The sequence below is a fragment of the Erythrolamprus reginae genome, chromosome 2 (assembly GCF_031021105.1).
Source record: "Erythrolamprus reginae isolate rEryReg1 chromosome 2, rEryReg1.hap1, whole genome shotgun sequence".
In the NCBI taxonomy this organism is placed as follows: domain Eukaryota; kingdom Metazoa; phylum Chordata; class Lepidosauria; order Squamata; family Dipsadidae; genus Erythrolamprus; species Erythrolamprus reginae.
In genome coordinates this window covers 40,840,913-40,854,535 of record NC_091951.1, presented here as the reverse complement: position 1 = coordinate 40,854,535, position 13,623 = coordinate 40,840,913, and the positions used below count along the sequence as shown (strand labels likewise).

At 41.4% G+C, this 13,623-nt stretch overlaps 1 protein-coding gene across 1 annotated transcript; it reads right to left on the bottom strand.

Annotated features, from left to right (window-relative positions):
- Positions 1 to 2,803: 2,803 nt before the first annotated feature.
- Positions 2,804 to 3,742, bottom strand: LOC139158386 (olfactory receptor 2G3-like). The gene has a single exon (XM_070735690.1). The coding sequence runs from the start codon at positions 3,740 to 3,742 to the stop codon at positions 2,804 to 2,806; it is 939 nt and encodes a 312-aa protein (XP_070591791.1).
- Positions 3,743 to 13,623: the final 9,881 nt, after the last annotated feature.

Below are 13,623 nucleotides of genomic sequence, written 5' to 3'. Positions count from 1 at the left end.
ATGTGCGGTGGTGAACAGGGGCCCTTTTGAGAGAGCATTATGTCCAGCAGACCATGGGTGGTGAATAGGCTGATTTTGGAAAAACAGCAAAGGGAAGAAACAGACATTTTCTCCAGTTTAAGTGCAAAAGCAGCAAGCAGCCATGGAGGCAGCGAGAGGGATATGGGGACATAGCAATAGCATTTAGAGTTACATACTGCTTCATAGTGCTTTTACAGCCCACGCTATACATACAGTCCAGGCAATATAAAGGAATGGGATTGTGGGAAATGGAGCATGGAGACTCAATGTCATTGTTTAGAAGAGACATGAAACTGGAAGTGTGCTTGAACGAAGCTTTAAAACCATGATTTCTGCCTCAAAAAGACAATCCTTGTTGGATGCTGTGCTAGGGAAAACTTTGGTGAACAAACACATAAGTAAATGAATTGGGCTTTATCTCAGGAATGCAGATATGAATGAGTTTTCTAATGCTCTTTCTGGACATAGATTACAGCTAGCTCTAAAGAGATAAATAACTGCTTCTGTGCTGTTTTAATCCTGTGTTTCATTCGTGTATGCTTGATTTTGAATAAAGAGTGGGATTTTATCATAAAATAAGTTATTTCTGAGATTGGGATTCGCTTCAGAGGCCCATGCTCAGAACACTTCCCTTCCTCTACATCCCTCTCTTCCATCTATGTTTCCCCCATTACCTACTTCCTTCCTGCCTCTTTCCCCTTCCTACTTCCTCTTCCTCCCTCTTGTCCTTCCCTGAGTAATCCAAGATGAGCAATCCAAGATTCCAAGATTGGTGCTATTCTCAAACTTTTATTTATTTATTTATTTATTTTGTCCAATACACAATAATACACAATGAAAGTTATAGAGGATATAGTAGAGAAGAAATACAAGATATAGGAGAGACTATAGGACAGGGGACGGAAGGCACTCTAGTGCGCTTATGTACGCCCCTTACTGACCTCTTAGGAATCTGGAGAGGTCAACTGTGGATGGTCTAAGGGTAAAGTGTTGGGGGTTAGGGGATGATACTACGGAGTCCGGTAATGAATTCCACACTTCAACAACCCGATTACTAAAGTCATATTTTTTACAGTCAAGTTTGGAGCGGTTAATGTTAAGCTTGCATCTGTTGTGTGCTCTTGTGGTGTTGTGGTTGAAGCTGAAGTAGTCTTTGACAGGCAGGACATTACAACATATGATCTTGTGGGCAATACTTAGATCATGTTTAAGGCGTCGTAATTCTAAAGTTTCAAGACCCAGGATTGTAAGTCTAGTCTCGTAGGGTATTCTGTTTTGAGTGGAGGAATGAAGGGCTCTATCTTTAGACATTTTCAAGGGTGTTAATGTCTGAGATGCGATATGAGTTCCAAACAGATGAGCTGTATTCGAGGATTTAAATATACAATATATTCTTGTAGTATATCTACTATAATCTAATAGTGCCTTCTTACCTATTCTTGTCGCATGGGTCTAGCCCTTTAATTTTCAATTTTCTTTCTAATTATTCGGCATTGGTTATCTTACAAACCTATTCATTATCTCTTGTACTCCCTAATTTAGGCCATACTCTTAGACAGAGTCATTTTTGTAGATGTAGAAGGGGAGGGAGGGAGGAGGAAGGGGGAGGAAGGAACAGAAAGAGAGAGTGAATGAATGAGTTAGTGAGTCAGTGAGAGAGGAAGAGAGAATGTTTATTATACATGTTTATTATGAAAAAGAGAGAGAAAAGTACCATAAGAATAACAAATAATGGGAAGTTATTATTATTATTATTATTATTATTATTATTAATTAGATTTGAATGCCGCCCATCTCCGCAGACTCAGGGCGTCTCACAGCAACAATAAAACAATGTACAACAAATCTAATAATTTAAAAAACACTAAAAATCCCTTATTAAAAGCAAACATACACACAAACATACCATGCATAAACTGTATAGGCCCGGGGGAGAGGTCTCAATTCCCCCATGCCTGATGGCAGAGGTGGGTTTTAAGGAGTTTGCGAAAGGCAAGGAGGTTGGGGGAAGTTCTAATCTGCGGAGGGAGCTGGTTCCAGAGGGTCAGGGCCACCCCAGAGAAGGCTCTTCCTCTGGGTCCACCAAACAACATTGCTTAGTCGATGGGACCCAGAGAAGGCCAACTCTGTGGGACCTAACCGGTGGCTGGGATTCATGCGGCAGAAGGCGGTCCCAGAGATATTCTGGTCTGATGCAATGAAGGGCTTTATAGGTCATAACCAACACTTTGAATTGTGACTGGAAACTGTTCGGCAACCAATGCAGACTGAGGAGTGTTGGTGAAACATGGGCATACCTAGATAAGCCCATGATTGCTCTCACAGCTGCATTCTGCACGATCTGAAGTTTCCGAACACTTTTCAAAGGTAGCCCCATGTAGAGAGCATTACAGTAGTCGAACCTCGAGGTGATGAGGGCATGAGTGACTGTGAGCAGTGACTCCCGGTCCAGATAGGGCCGCAAACGCCCCCCTCGCCACAGCGGAAAGATGGTTCTCTAATGTGAATTGTGGATCGAGGAGGACGCCCAAGTTGCAGACCATCTCTGAGGGGGTCAATAATCCCCCCCAGGGTTACGGACAGACAGATGGAATTGTCCCTGGGAGGCAGAACCTATAGCCACTCCGTCTTATCAGGGTTGAGTTTGAGTCTCTTGACACCCATCCACACCCTAACAGCCTCCAGGCACCGGCACATCACTTCCACTGCTTTGTTGTACCATAAGAATAACAAATAAAGAGCATTACTCTGGAATACTGAAATGCAGCTTCGATCCATGGTTTTAGCTCTGTTTCAATAGTCTTCGGAGAGCCTTATGAACTTCTTTGTTCCTCAGAGTGTAGATCAGTGGATTAAGCATGGTGGTCACAAAGGTATAGAAAAGAGACGTTAGCTTGACTTCATCCTGGGAGGAGGTGGAGTGAGGCAGCAGATAACTGAAGATGGCTGTGCCATAGAAGATCCAGACCACCATCAAGTGGGAGAAACAAGTGCTGAAGGCCTTCTTCCTGCCCTCAGCTGAATGGATCTTCATCACCGCAGTTGCTATGTAGCCATAAGAGACGGTGATGAGACTAACTGGTACTAGGAGATACACCGTGCTAGTAGAAAGCATCAAAATTTCATTAAGTGAAGTGTCAACACAAGCCAGTTTAAGAAAGGCAGGGAGTTCACAAAACAAATGATCCACTTGATTCCGTCCACACAGTGGAAGCCTAAGAATCATCGCGGTATGAACTAGTGAGTTGCTGAAGCCACTTATCCAGGAGACGGCAGCCATTTTGAAACATAGAGAATGGGTCATAATGGTAGTGTATTGCAGTGGATGACAGATGGCGGCATAGCGATCGTAGGCCATGACAGCTAACAAAATACACTCCGTAGCACCCAGAGCAAGGGAGATGAAGAGCTCAGCTACACAGCCACCATAAGTAATAGTCTTGCTTTTTCTCCAGAAATTTACCAGCATGTGAGGCCCAAGGCTGGTGGTGAAGCAGAGATCAAGGAAGGAAAGATTGCTGAGGAAGAAATACATGGGGGTATGGAGGCCTGGATCTAGTCTTGATACCACAATGATGGTTGTGTTGCCCAAGAGTACCATCAAGTAGCAGACAAGAACAAGGGCAAAGAGTAACATCTCCAACCGTGGCCGGTCAGCCACTCCCAGTAAGATGAATTCTCCTTGGTAGCTTTGGTTTCCCCATAAGATTTCCCTGTTCATTGTCTATACACATTAGCACAAATAATGACAAACTAAGGAATCTGGTTCTAACAACTGACAGTAATCCAGCATGATCAATCAATTCCCATATTTGAAGTGGGGCTTGAATTTTGTCCCCAGTAATTGGGATTAAATTTAATTAGTGCACTCTCTGAAAATGATTGGTAGTTAGGAGTGGCCTACTGCCCGGATTTGAGGGGGGGGGGATGCAGTGGGGTAGCGAAAATGGAGCTCCACCCCAGTGCACCCATTTTGCACTGAAATATGTTGAAAGAAAATGTAGGGCGTCCTGCATAAGCCACACCCACAGTATGGTAGTAAAATTTTTGGTAGCCTTTCACTGTTGGTAGTCCATGTTCATTGACACAGCTTTCTCATCCATCCCATGCCTTAACAAACACAAGGGAATTATATAGTGTATGAATGGAAATGTAAAGTTTTGGTCCATTTACTTTCTTGCTTATTGCTTGCTCTTCATTGAAAAGATAGCTAATATAAGGTCATTCCTGACAGTTGCTACACATATAAATAATCCATATAAATGCTGAACATCAAACATGCCCACACTCTGCCAGAATCCCTTTTCCAGTCTCAGAATGGATAGGGACAAAAAACTTGGTGATTATTTTTAAAGGCTCCTTTGAAAGATAAGACTCAAATTCTTAAGATAAGACACAGGTCATTGTTATGCCTGGGTCTTCCTTATCCTAAGATCAGTGGCTTAAAGCAACTTACTCTTTAAAAAGCCCTTAAAATTAAAATATAAATAAAATAACAGTATCCCCACCTCCGTTTGAGCTTCCCGACTGGCCAACAGCTCCACGGCTCTTCTGCAAAGTTGACAGCCGGGCAGCAGCGCTTCTCGGCGGCCTCCTGAACCCGAACGCTGAACCTGAACTTTTGCCGAACTTCCAGGTTCGGCGTTCGGGAGAACACCAAGAAGCCCCCCGGCTGTTTCAAAAGGTGACAGCCAGGCAGCGGTGCTTCTCGGCCGAACCCAAATGCCGAACCCAAACTTTTGCCAAACTTCCGGGTTCAGCGTTCACGGCGGCGGGTTCGTAAGGCAAAAAAAGTTTGTATGAAGAGACCCAAAAATCCCGAACCCCAGGCTCGTATCTTGAAAAGTTCATAAGACGAGGGGTTCGTATCATGAGGTACTACTGTATAAGAATAAGATATAGATCAAATGCATATTTTAATAAGTGTGGAGACTGGCAATGTAATGTGCAGATGCCTTAATAAAGTATTTTATGTTTTTGCCGAAAGAACATCTAATTCTGCACGATAACCTTTGTCATCTTAATTGAAAAAGAAAATAAAACACCTTAAACTAAAATGGAAAAATAAATACTGAGGGTTAATAAATAGGGGCAAGAAATTGATACTGAGGAAATGTTGGAATTGTATTGTATGAAATGTATTGTATTCCGATTGTATGAAATGGATGTGTGGGTCAGGTTCAGGTATGACCAATTTCTCATGAACTCTTCAGTTTGTCCCTTTTGAATTTAATACAACTTTCTCATTCAGGTAAAGTCCAAATTATATTTAAAAAGTACAGTACACATTTTAGTATTTCTTGTACTTGCAGTTCTGTCCTCATTTTCTATAATTTTCCATCATACAATTGTTACTATTCACATTTTTTCAAAATACATATTCCTATTCAAGTTTCCCCTTAAAATTGATATTCATATAAACATGCCTTTGTGTGTGTGTGTTTAATTTTGTATATTAATTTGAGATGAGTACCATATTTTTCGGAGTATAAGACCCACAAGAATATAAGACGCGCCTTAGTTTTGGGGGAGGAAAACAGAGAAAGGAATCTGCTTACCAGGTATTCATCTGGTTAATATCCTTGCTCTGGTCAGCTTCAGCACATTATTTTATCCCCTGGTTAAGGGCTTTAAAAAATTATTCTGAGAGAGTAACAAGTAGCAAGCAACAAGCTTGCAAGCCAGTAAAAGCTGGGGACATTATTAGCACCTGGAAAGAAACAGTCTGAGCAAGTAGAGCAATGGAAAAAAACCCTGTAAAGAGGGGCTTGGAAAACATTCTTCTTTGCAGAGAGTAACGATGAAAGAGTTTGCAAGCTGGTAAAAGCTGGGAACATTGTTAGAACCTGGTTAGGGCTGAAAAGAAACAATCTGAGCAAGTAGAGCAATGGAGAAAAAAACCTGTAAAGACTTAGGGCTTGGAAAACATTCTTCTTTGCAGAGAGTAACAATGAAAGAGTTTGCAAGTTGGTAAAAGCTGGGAACATTGTTAGCACTTATTTAGAGCAGGAAAGAAACATTTGGAGCAAGTAAAGCAGTAAAAAAACCTCTACAATGAAATGGTTTGGAAAACATTCTTCTTTACAGAGAGTAACAATGAAAGAACTTGCAAGGTGGTAAATGCTGGGAACATTGTTAGCACCTGATTAGGGCTGAAAAGAAACATTTGGAGCAAATAGAGAATGAAAAAAAAATCAAAGACAGGATTTGGAAAACATTCTTCTTTACAGAGATTAACAATGAAATAGTTTGCAAGCTGGTAAAAGCTGGGAACATTGTTAGCACCTAGTTAGGGCTAGAAAGAAACTACTCAAAGGAAGTTAGAGCAATGTAAAAAAACACTTCCAAAGATTTAGAGCTTGGAAAACATTCTTTGCAGAGAGAAACAATGAAAAAACCTGCAAGGTAAGAGCTGGGAAGATCATGAATAGCTAGTTAGGGTAAAAAAGAGGGCTACATTCATATTATAAGATGCACCTGAATTTTCAGCCTCTTTTAGGGAGTGAAAAGGTGTGTCTTATACTCCAAAAAATAGGGTACTTCCCAAATCAATACAAATTAAACAAGCATCTTTATTTTTAGGACTACTACCAAGGCTTGTCAGGAAATATGTCTAATATCAAGTGACATTTCATAATGAATAGATAAATTCAACTATCATTTTAGCAACTTTGAGTGGATCCTAGCAGTGATTAGGAAATAGGTCTCTGATTGAAGAACTAGAATTTTTAATGAATTTGGATTCAAGTGTTGAATATTTCTATTTACATGCAACACACAGTATTTCATGATGAAATGAAATTATCCAAAACATTCAAGGGAGTTCTAAAAAAATATATCTATACCTTCACCTTGGCTCTTCCAGATCACTGGTGATTCAGAATATTTACCGATATCTCACAAACACATACCATAATAATCAACCTGATACAAGGAGAAGTGGAGCAGGAAGGTAGAGTCATAGAATCATAGAACTGGAAGGAGGTCTTTTCATCCAACCTCCTGCCCAAGACGGAGTCTTTTTTCCATCCCAGACAAGCAATTGTCCAATTTGTTCTTGAAAACCTCCAGCAACTGAGCACTCCCAACTTCAGAGAGTCATTGATTCATTGTTCTCACTGTCGAATTTTATAAATATTTTCAAGGACAAAGAGGAGGAAGAAGATTATTCCTGCCTATCTCTAACCACTTGGTGAAAGTTGTTGTAATGTTGTCACAGACTCTGATGGGACAATTAGGAGCAAACAAGACATCACTCCCCAGAGTCCAGCAAAGCTCCTTTTTTTTTTGCAAAGCTTAAGCAAGAAGAGATAGATAATGTCAGAGAAGTGGTAGGAGCAAAGGTCCTAGAGTGGAAGCAAAAACCCTGCTAATGTTTGGCTTCAATCACGGTGGAGGACTTCTCAAATTGCATCAGAAAATTGTATTTGCTACTTGGAGGAAGATTATGATGGGACGAATATGTATGCAACCTTATTAGCACAAGGTGCTATGTCAACAGTTGTAAAAAAAAACCTTCATAGACATTTTAATTGCTCTCTTACGTTTGTATTAAATTAAATATATAGCACACTTCTAGGAGTATATTGACACAGTAATTCAAAAGATGGTGCAAGAAATCGAAGGCAAGCTAAAGGAATTTGGTTGTTCGGCTTAGGAAAAAAAACCACCTGTTGTACATACTCCTGATCAGTTGGAGGATGATGAAGATATTGAGGACTCGGATTCAGATAGTGTTTATGAAGTAGTGGGGGGGCGGGGTTACAGGTAGTAGAACAGGTAGGAGGCCAGCCACAGGATGGGGCTATGAGTTCAGGATCTAGTGCAGGAGAATCAGACGCTCGTTGGGTTAACCCTAAATTCAGAAGGGTCCAAAAACGTAGAGAGCAGTGGTCTGGGAGAAGATATTAAGGAGAGGAATGGGTTAAATATTGTAGTGATGTATTTGGCACGTCAGGGGGCTAGTGGAGAAGAAGGGTGGAGTTTCAACGTTGCTGAAAAGAATAATGGATGTGTTTTGCCACGCTAAAGTAAGCCAAAGTATTTTGTTTTGTATTTAGTCAGTGCTGCTGTTTTTTCAAAGTTATGTGGTTAGGAAAATAAATCTTGTCTAAGTGAAGCAGGAAAAGGAATGTGAGAAATGCGGCTAAGAGAGAGATAATGGACTGAGTGCTGTATGGAATGTGATTGAAGTACAGGAGAGCAGAGAAATAAACGGAGTTGCTTTATTCATGAAATGATGCATTTAATAAGAGTTATTTGTAATTACTAAATTTCTACCAGAAACCAGAACACCACCCAAGACTTAGAGGAGACCAGATATGTATGTGTGTATGTATGTATGTGTGTGTGTGTGTGTGTGTGTGTGTTTGTTTGTTTGTTTGTTTGTTTATTTGGCAAGCATGTATAGGAGAGTAGTAGTTTGTATAAACATAAGTAAATGATAACAATAAAAGAGGACAATAGGATAATAGGACAGGGACGGTAGGCACAATGGTGCACTTATGCACTCTCCTTACAGACCTCTTAGAAATGGGGAGTTAGATCTGACAATTGAAGAGACGAGACACACAGGAACTTCTAACAAGCAGGTCTTTATTGTATAACAGTTTAGTAACCCAGCAAAAACCCTGTCTAACAGCTCGCATTTTTATAAAGAGCTGTCAGACTGGGTAACCAATCAGGTTGAGTATTTTACCACTGTAATGGTGGACCTGAGTGAAGCCTATATTTCACTTGTGTTGAATACTTATCACCCCTTCCCCACTTGGTTTAGTCCTTGGCCACCTGGTTTGTTTGCTGCACATGGTCCTGTAAGCAGTTAGGGTGTTGACGTGGTCTACTTGACCTGCAAACTTTAGTTAGTTCTTTGGAAATCTGCCTGGTTGGACTGGATTATTGTTGTCTCCAGCCGTTCCAATGGAAACTTCTGGGTGTTGATCTAGGTGTCGGCCCTGAGTGGGTCTGCCTGACTTGGGCCCTACTACCCAAATGGTCAGTTTGAGTTGTTTCTGGTGGCCATAGCATGGGGGCATCGACTCACCCATATACAGTGATACCTCGTATTGCAAACCCCTCTTCATACGAACTTTTCGTGATACAAACCCGGTGTTAAAAATTTTTTGCCTCTTCTTCCGAACTATTTTCACCTTACGAACCCGAGCCACCGCCACTGGGATTCCAATTGTATGAAATGGATATGTGGGTCAGGTTCAGGTATGACCAATTTCTCATTAATTGTTTAGTTTGTCCCTTTTGAATTTGATACAACTTTCTCATTCAGGTAAAGTCCAAGTTATATTTAAAAAACACACATTTTAGTTGCAGTTCTGTCCTCGTTTTCTATAGTTTTCCATCATACAATTGTTACTGTTCACATTTTTTCAAAATACATATTCCTATTCAAGTTTCCCCTTAAAATTTATATTCGTATAAACATGCCTCTGTGTGTGTGTGTTTAATTTTATATATTAATTTGAGATGAGTACCATATTTTTCGGAGTGTAAGACCCACAGGAATATAAGACACACCTAGGTTTTTGGGGAGGAAAACAGAGAAAGGAATCTGCTTACCAGGTATTCATCTGGCTAGTATCCTTACGCTGGTCAGCTTCAGCACATTATTTTATCCCCTGGTTAAGGGCTTTAAAAAAAATATTCTGAGAGAGTAACAAGTAGCAAGCAACAAGCTTGCAAGCCACTAAGAGCTGGGGACATCATTAGCACCTGGAAAGAAACAATCTGAGCAAGTAGAGCAATGGAAAAAAAACCTGCAAAGACTTAGGGCTTGGAAAACATTCTTCTTTGCAGAGAGCAACAATGAAAGAGTTTGCAAGTTGGTAAAAGCTGGGAACATTGTTAGCACCTATTTAGAGCAGGAAAGAAACATTTGGAGCAAGTAAAGCAATAAAAAAAAAAACTACAATGAGATGGTTTGGAAAACATTCTACTTTACACCCGGTTTGTTTGCTGCACATGGTCCTGTAAGCAGTTAGGGTGTTGACGTGGTCTACTTGACCTGCATACTTTAGTTAGTTCTTTGGAAATCTGCCTGGTTGGACTGGATTATTGTTGTCTCCTGCCATTCCAATGGAAACTTCTGGGTGTTGATCTAGGTGTCGGCCCTGGGTGGGTCTGCCTGACTTGGGCCCTACTATACAAATGGTCAGTTTGAGTTGTCTCTGGTCGCTATAGCATGGGGGCATCAATTCACCCATATAGAGTTATACCTCGTTTTACGAACCCCTCTTCATATGAACTTTTCGTGATATGAACCCGGTGTTTAAGATTTTTTTGCCTCTTCTTGCGAACTATTTTCACCTTACGAACCTGAGCCGCCGCCGCTGGGATGCTGCGAAGCACTGGGATTTCCCTGGGAATCCCTGCCTCCGAACTTCCGTTGCCAGCGAAAGCACCCATTCTTGCATTGCTGGGATTTCCCTGAGGCTCCCCTCGCTGGGATTCCCTTCATTTTTGCCAGTGCTGCTTTGAAACCCAGCAACAAACTCCCCCCTTCCAAACTGCATGGGGAAAATGAGCACAGTGGGGTGGACAAAAACAGGAGGCAAATCTCATGGAGCTCAAGAGAGGAGAAAGTTGTGGGGGAGATGAGCAGAGTGGGGGAGACAAAAATGGGAGGCAAGGACTCATGGAGCTCAAGAGAGGAGAAAGTTGTGGGGGAGATGAGCAGAGTGGGGGAGACAAAAATGGGAGGCAAGGACTCATGGAGCTCAAGAGAGGAGAAAGTTGTGGGGGAGATGAGCAGAGGGAGGGAGACAAAAACAGGAGGCAAGGACTCAGGGAGCTCAAGAGAGGAGAAAGTTGTGGGGGAGATGAGCAGAGGGAGGGAGACAAAAACAGGAGGCAAAAACTCATGGAGCTCAAGAGAGGAGAAAGTTGTGGGGGAGATGAGCAGAGGGAGGGAGACAAAAACAGGAGGCAAAAACTCATGGAGCTCAAGAGAGGAGAAAGTTGTGGGGGAGATGAGCAGAGTGGGGGAGACAAAAATGGGAGGCAAGGACTCATGGAGCTCAAGAGAGGAGAAAGTTGTGGGGGAGATGAGCAGAGTGGGGGAGACAAAAATGGGAGGCAAGGACTCATGGAGCTCAAGAGAGGAGAAAGTTGTGGGGGAGATGAGCAGAGGGAGGGAGACAAAAACAGGAGGCAAGGACTCAGGGAGCTCAAGAGAGGAGAAAGTTGTGGGGGAGATGAGCAGAGGGAGGGAGACAAAAACAGGAGGCAAAAACTCATGGAGCTCAAGAGAGGAGAAAGTTGTGGGGGAGATGAGCAGAGGGAGGGAGACAAAAACAGGAGGCAAAAACTCATGGAGCTCAAGAGAGGAGAAAGTTGTGGGGGAGATGAGCAGAGTGGGGGAGACAAAAATGGGAGGCAAGGACTCATGGAGCTCAAGAGAGGAGAAAGTTGTGGGGGAGATGAGCAGAGGGAGGGAGACAAAAACAGGAGGGAGGGACTCATGGAGCTCAAGAGAGGAGAAAGTTGTGGGGGAGATGAGCAGAGGGAGGGAGACAAAAACAGGAGGCAAAAACTCATGGAGCTCAAGAGAGGAGAAAGTTGTGGGGGAGATGAGCAGAGTGGGGGAGACAAAAGTGGGAGGCAAGGACTCATGGAGCTCAAGAGAGGAGAAAGTTGTGGGGGAGATGAGCAGAGGGAGGGAGACAAAAACAGGAGGGAGGGACTCATGGAGCTCAAGAGAGGCTCTTTTCGCCTTGCTTCCTTGGGACTGCCACCTCTTGCCACCTCTCACTATCCCTCCCCCCCACTCCATTCGCCTCAACTTCGTCTGCCAGCTGCTTTTTTTTTTTTAAGCCTTAACGTTTTGGATTTTTCAAATGGGCCTGCATGCATTATTCACTTTTCCATTGATTCCTATGGGAAGCATTGTTTCATTTTATGAACTTTTCACCTTATGAACCTTGTCCCGGAACCAATTAAGTTCGTAAGATGAGGTATTACTGTAGTTGGTCTATTTGGCAATGCCAGTCTTCCATCCTCTATTTTGTAGGACTTGGGTCCAATTATTTTTATCACCCTGCCAAAGTTGTCCCTTATTTTAAAATTCCTAATTTTATTGGTTGAATCTGGTGGCATTTGAGCTATGTAGTTTGGGTGGTCAAAATGTGACCTGAGTTGCCTGCCCATTAATAACTTTGTGGGGCTCCTATTTATGGTGGCACTGGGTGTAATGTTTTGGACCATCAGAAATGTGTCAATCCTGGTCTGCCAATCCCTGGGGCCAATCTGTCTAGGGCCCTTCTTGGCTGATTGAACCATCCTCTCGACCAGTCCATTGCTGGTCGGGTGGAACGATGCAACAAAGTCACATCTAATCCCTTCTTAAGATAGGAATATTTTGAACTGTCTACCAGTGAACTGGGGCCCATTGTCAGAGACCAGTACATCTAGCACCTTGTAATGTTTTCAATTTTATTCTTGGCTTTTTGCCTAACCAAATATTATTTGATATTATTTTGGTCAATTCTTTGAAAAAGATTTGATTGATCAGGATGATTTGAAATAGAAGGAGTAGCCCAGACAAGACACTGATTTTAATTGAATTAATTCTTCCCAACAGTGACAATTGAAATTTTTTCCAATTTTGTAAATATTTTTTAATTTTATCAATTAATTTCATATAACTGTCTTCTTTTAATGTCATAGTCTTTGCCACGATCTATATTCCTAGATATTTAACTTTTTAAACTATTTGCATGTCAGTAATTTGCTCTAATTGTCTTATCTGATTTTTGGTACAGCTTTTAGTTATAATTTTTATTTTACTTTTATTATTTTTAGTCCTGCCACTTCACCAAATTCTTCAATCTGTTTAATCAATTTAGGGGCAGTGACCAGCAGTTTATTATTATTATTTATTTATTTATTTATTTATTTACTTATTTACTTATTTACTTATTTACTTATTTATTTATTTATTCGATTTTTATGCCGCCCTTCTCCTTAGACTCAGGGCAGCTTACAACATGTCAGCAGAGCTAGGCTATTGCCCCCACAATCCGGGTCCTCATTTTACCCACCTCGGAAGGATGGAAGGTTGAGTCATCCTTGAGCCGGTGATGAGATTTGAACCACTGATCTTCAGATCTACAGTCAGCTTCAGTGGCCTGCAGTACAGCACTCTACCTGCTGCGCCACCCTGGCTCAGTTCCCCAATTATAAATACAAGATCATGGGCAAAGGCTTGCACTTTATAAATTTCTTTTCTTGTTTTTAAACCTTTTATCTCTTCATCTTTTCTTACTTTTATTAATAATCTTTCCAAAGTTAATATGAACAGAAGTGGGGAAAGAGGCCATCCCTGCCTTACTCCTTTCTCAATTATAAATTTATCTGTCTGTTTTGCATTAATTATAATTCTAGCATTTTTTTTAGAATATATTGAATGTATTAATTTTATGAAATCTTGGCCAAATTTCATTTTTTAGTTGTATTTTTATAAACTTCCAATTGACATTATCGAAAGCCTTTTGAGCATCAAGGAAAACCAGTGCCATCTGCTTTTCTGGATGTTCTTCATAATATTCAAGGGTATTGATTATTGTTCTCAAAATATCTCTGATTTACCTT

Bases quoted from the DNA above. Each gene is read 5' to 3' on its own strand.
- LOC139158386 (XM_070735690.1), bottom strand. From the start codon at position 3,742: ATGAACAGGGAAATCTTATGGGGAAACCAAAGCTACCAAGGAGAATTC.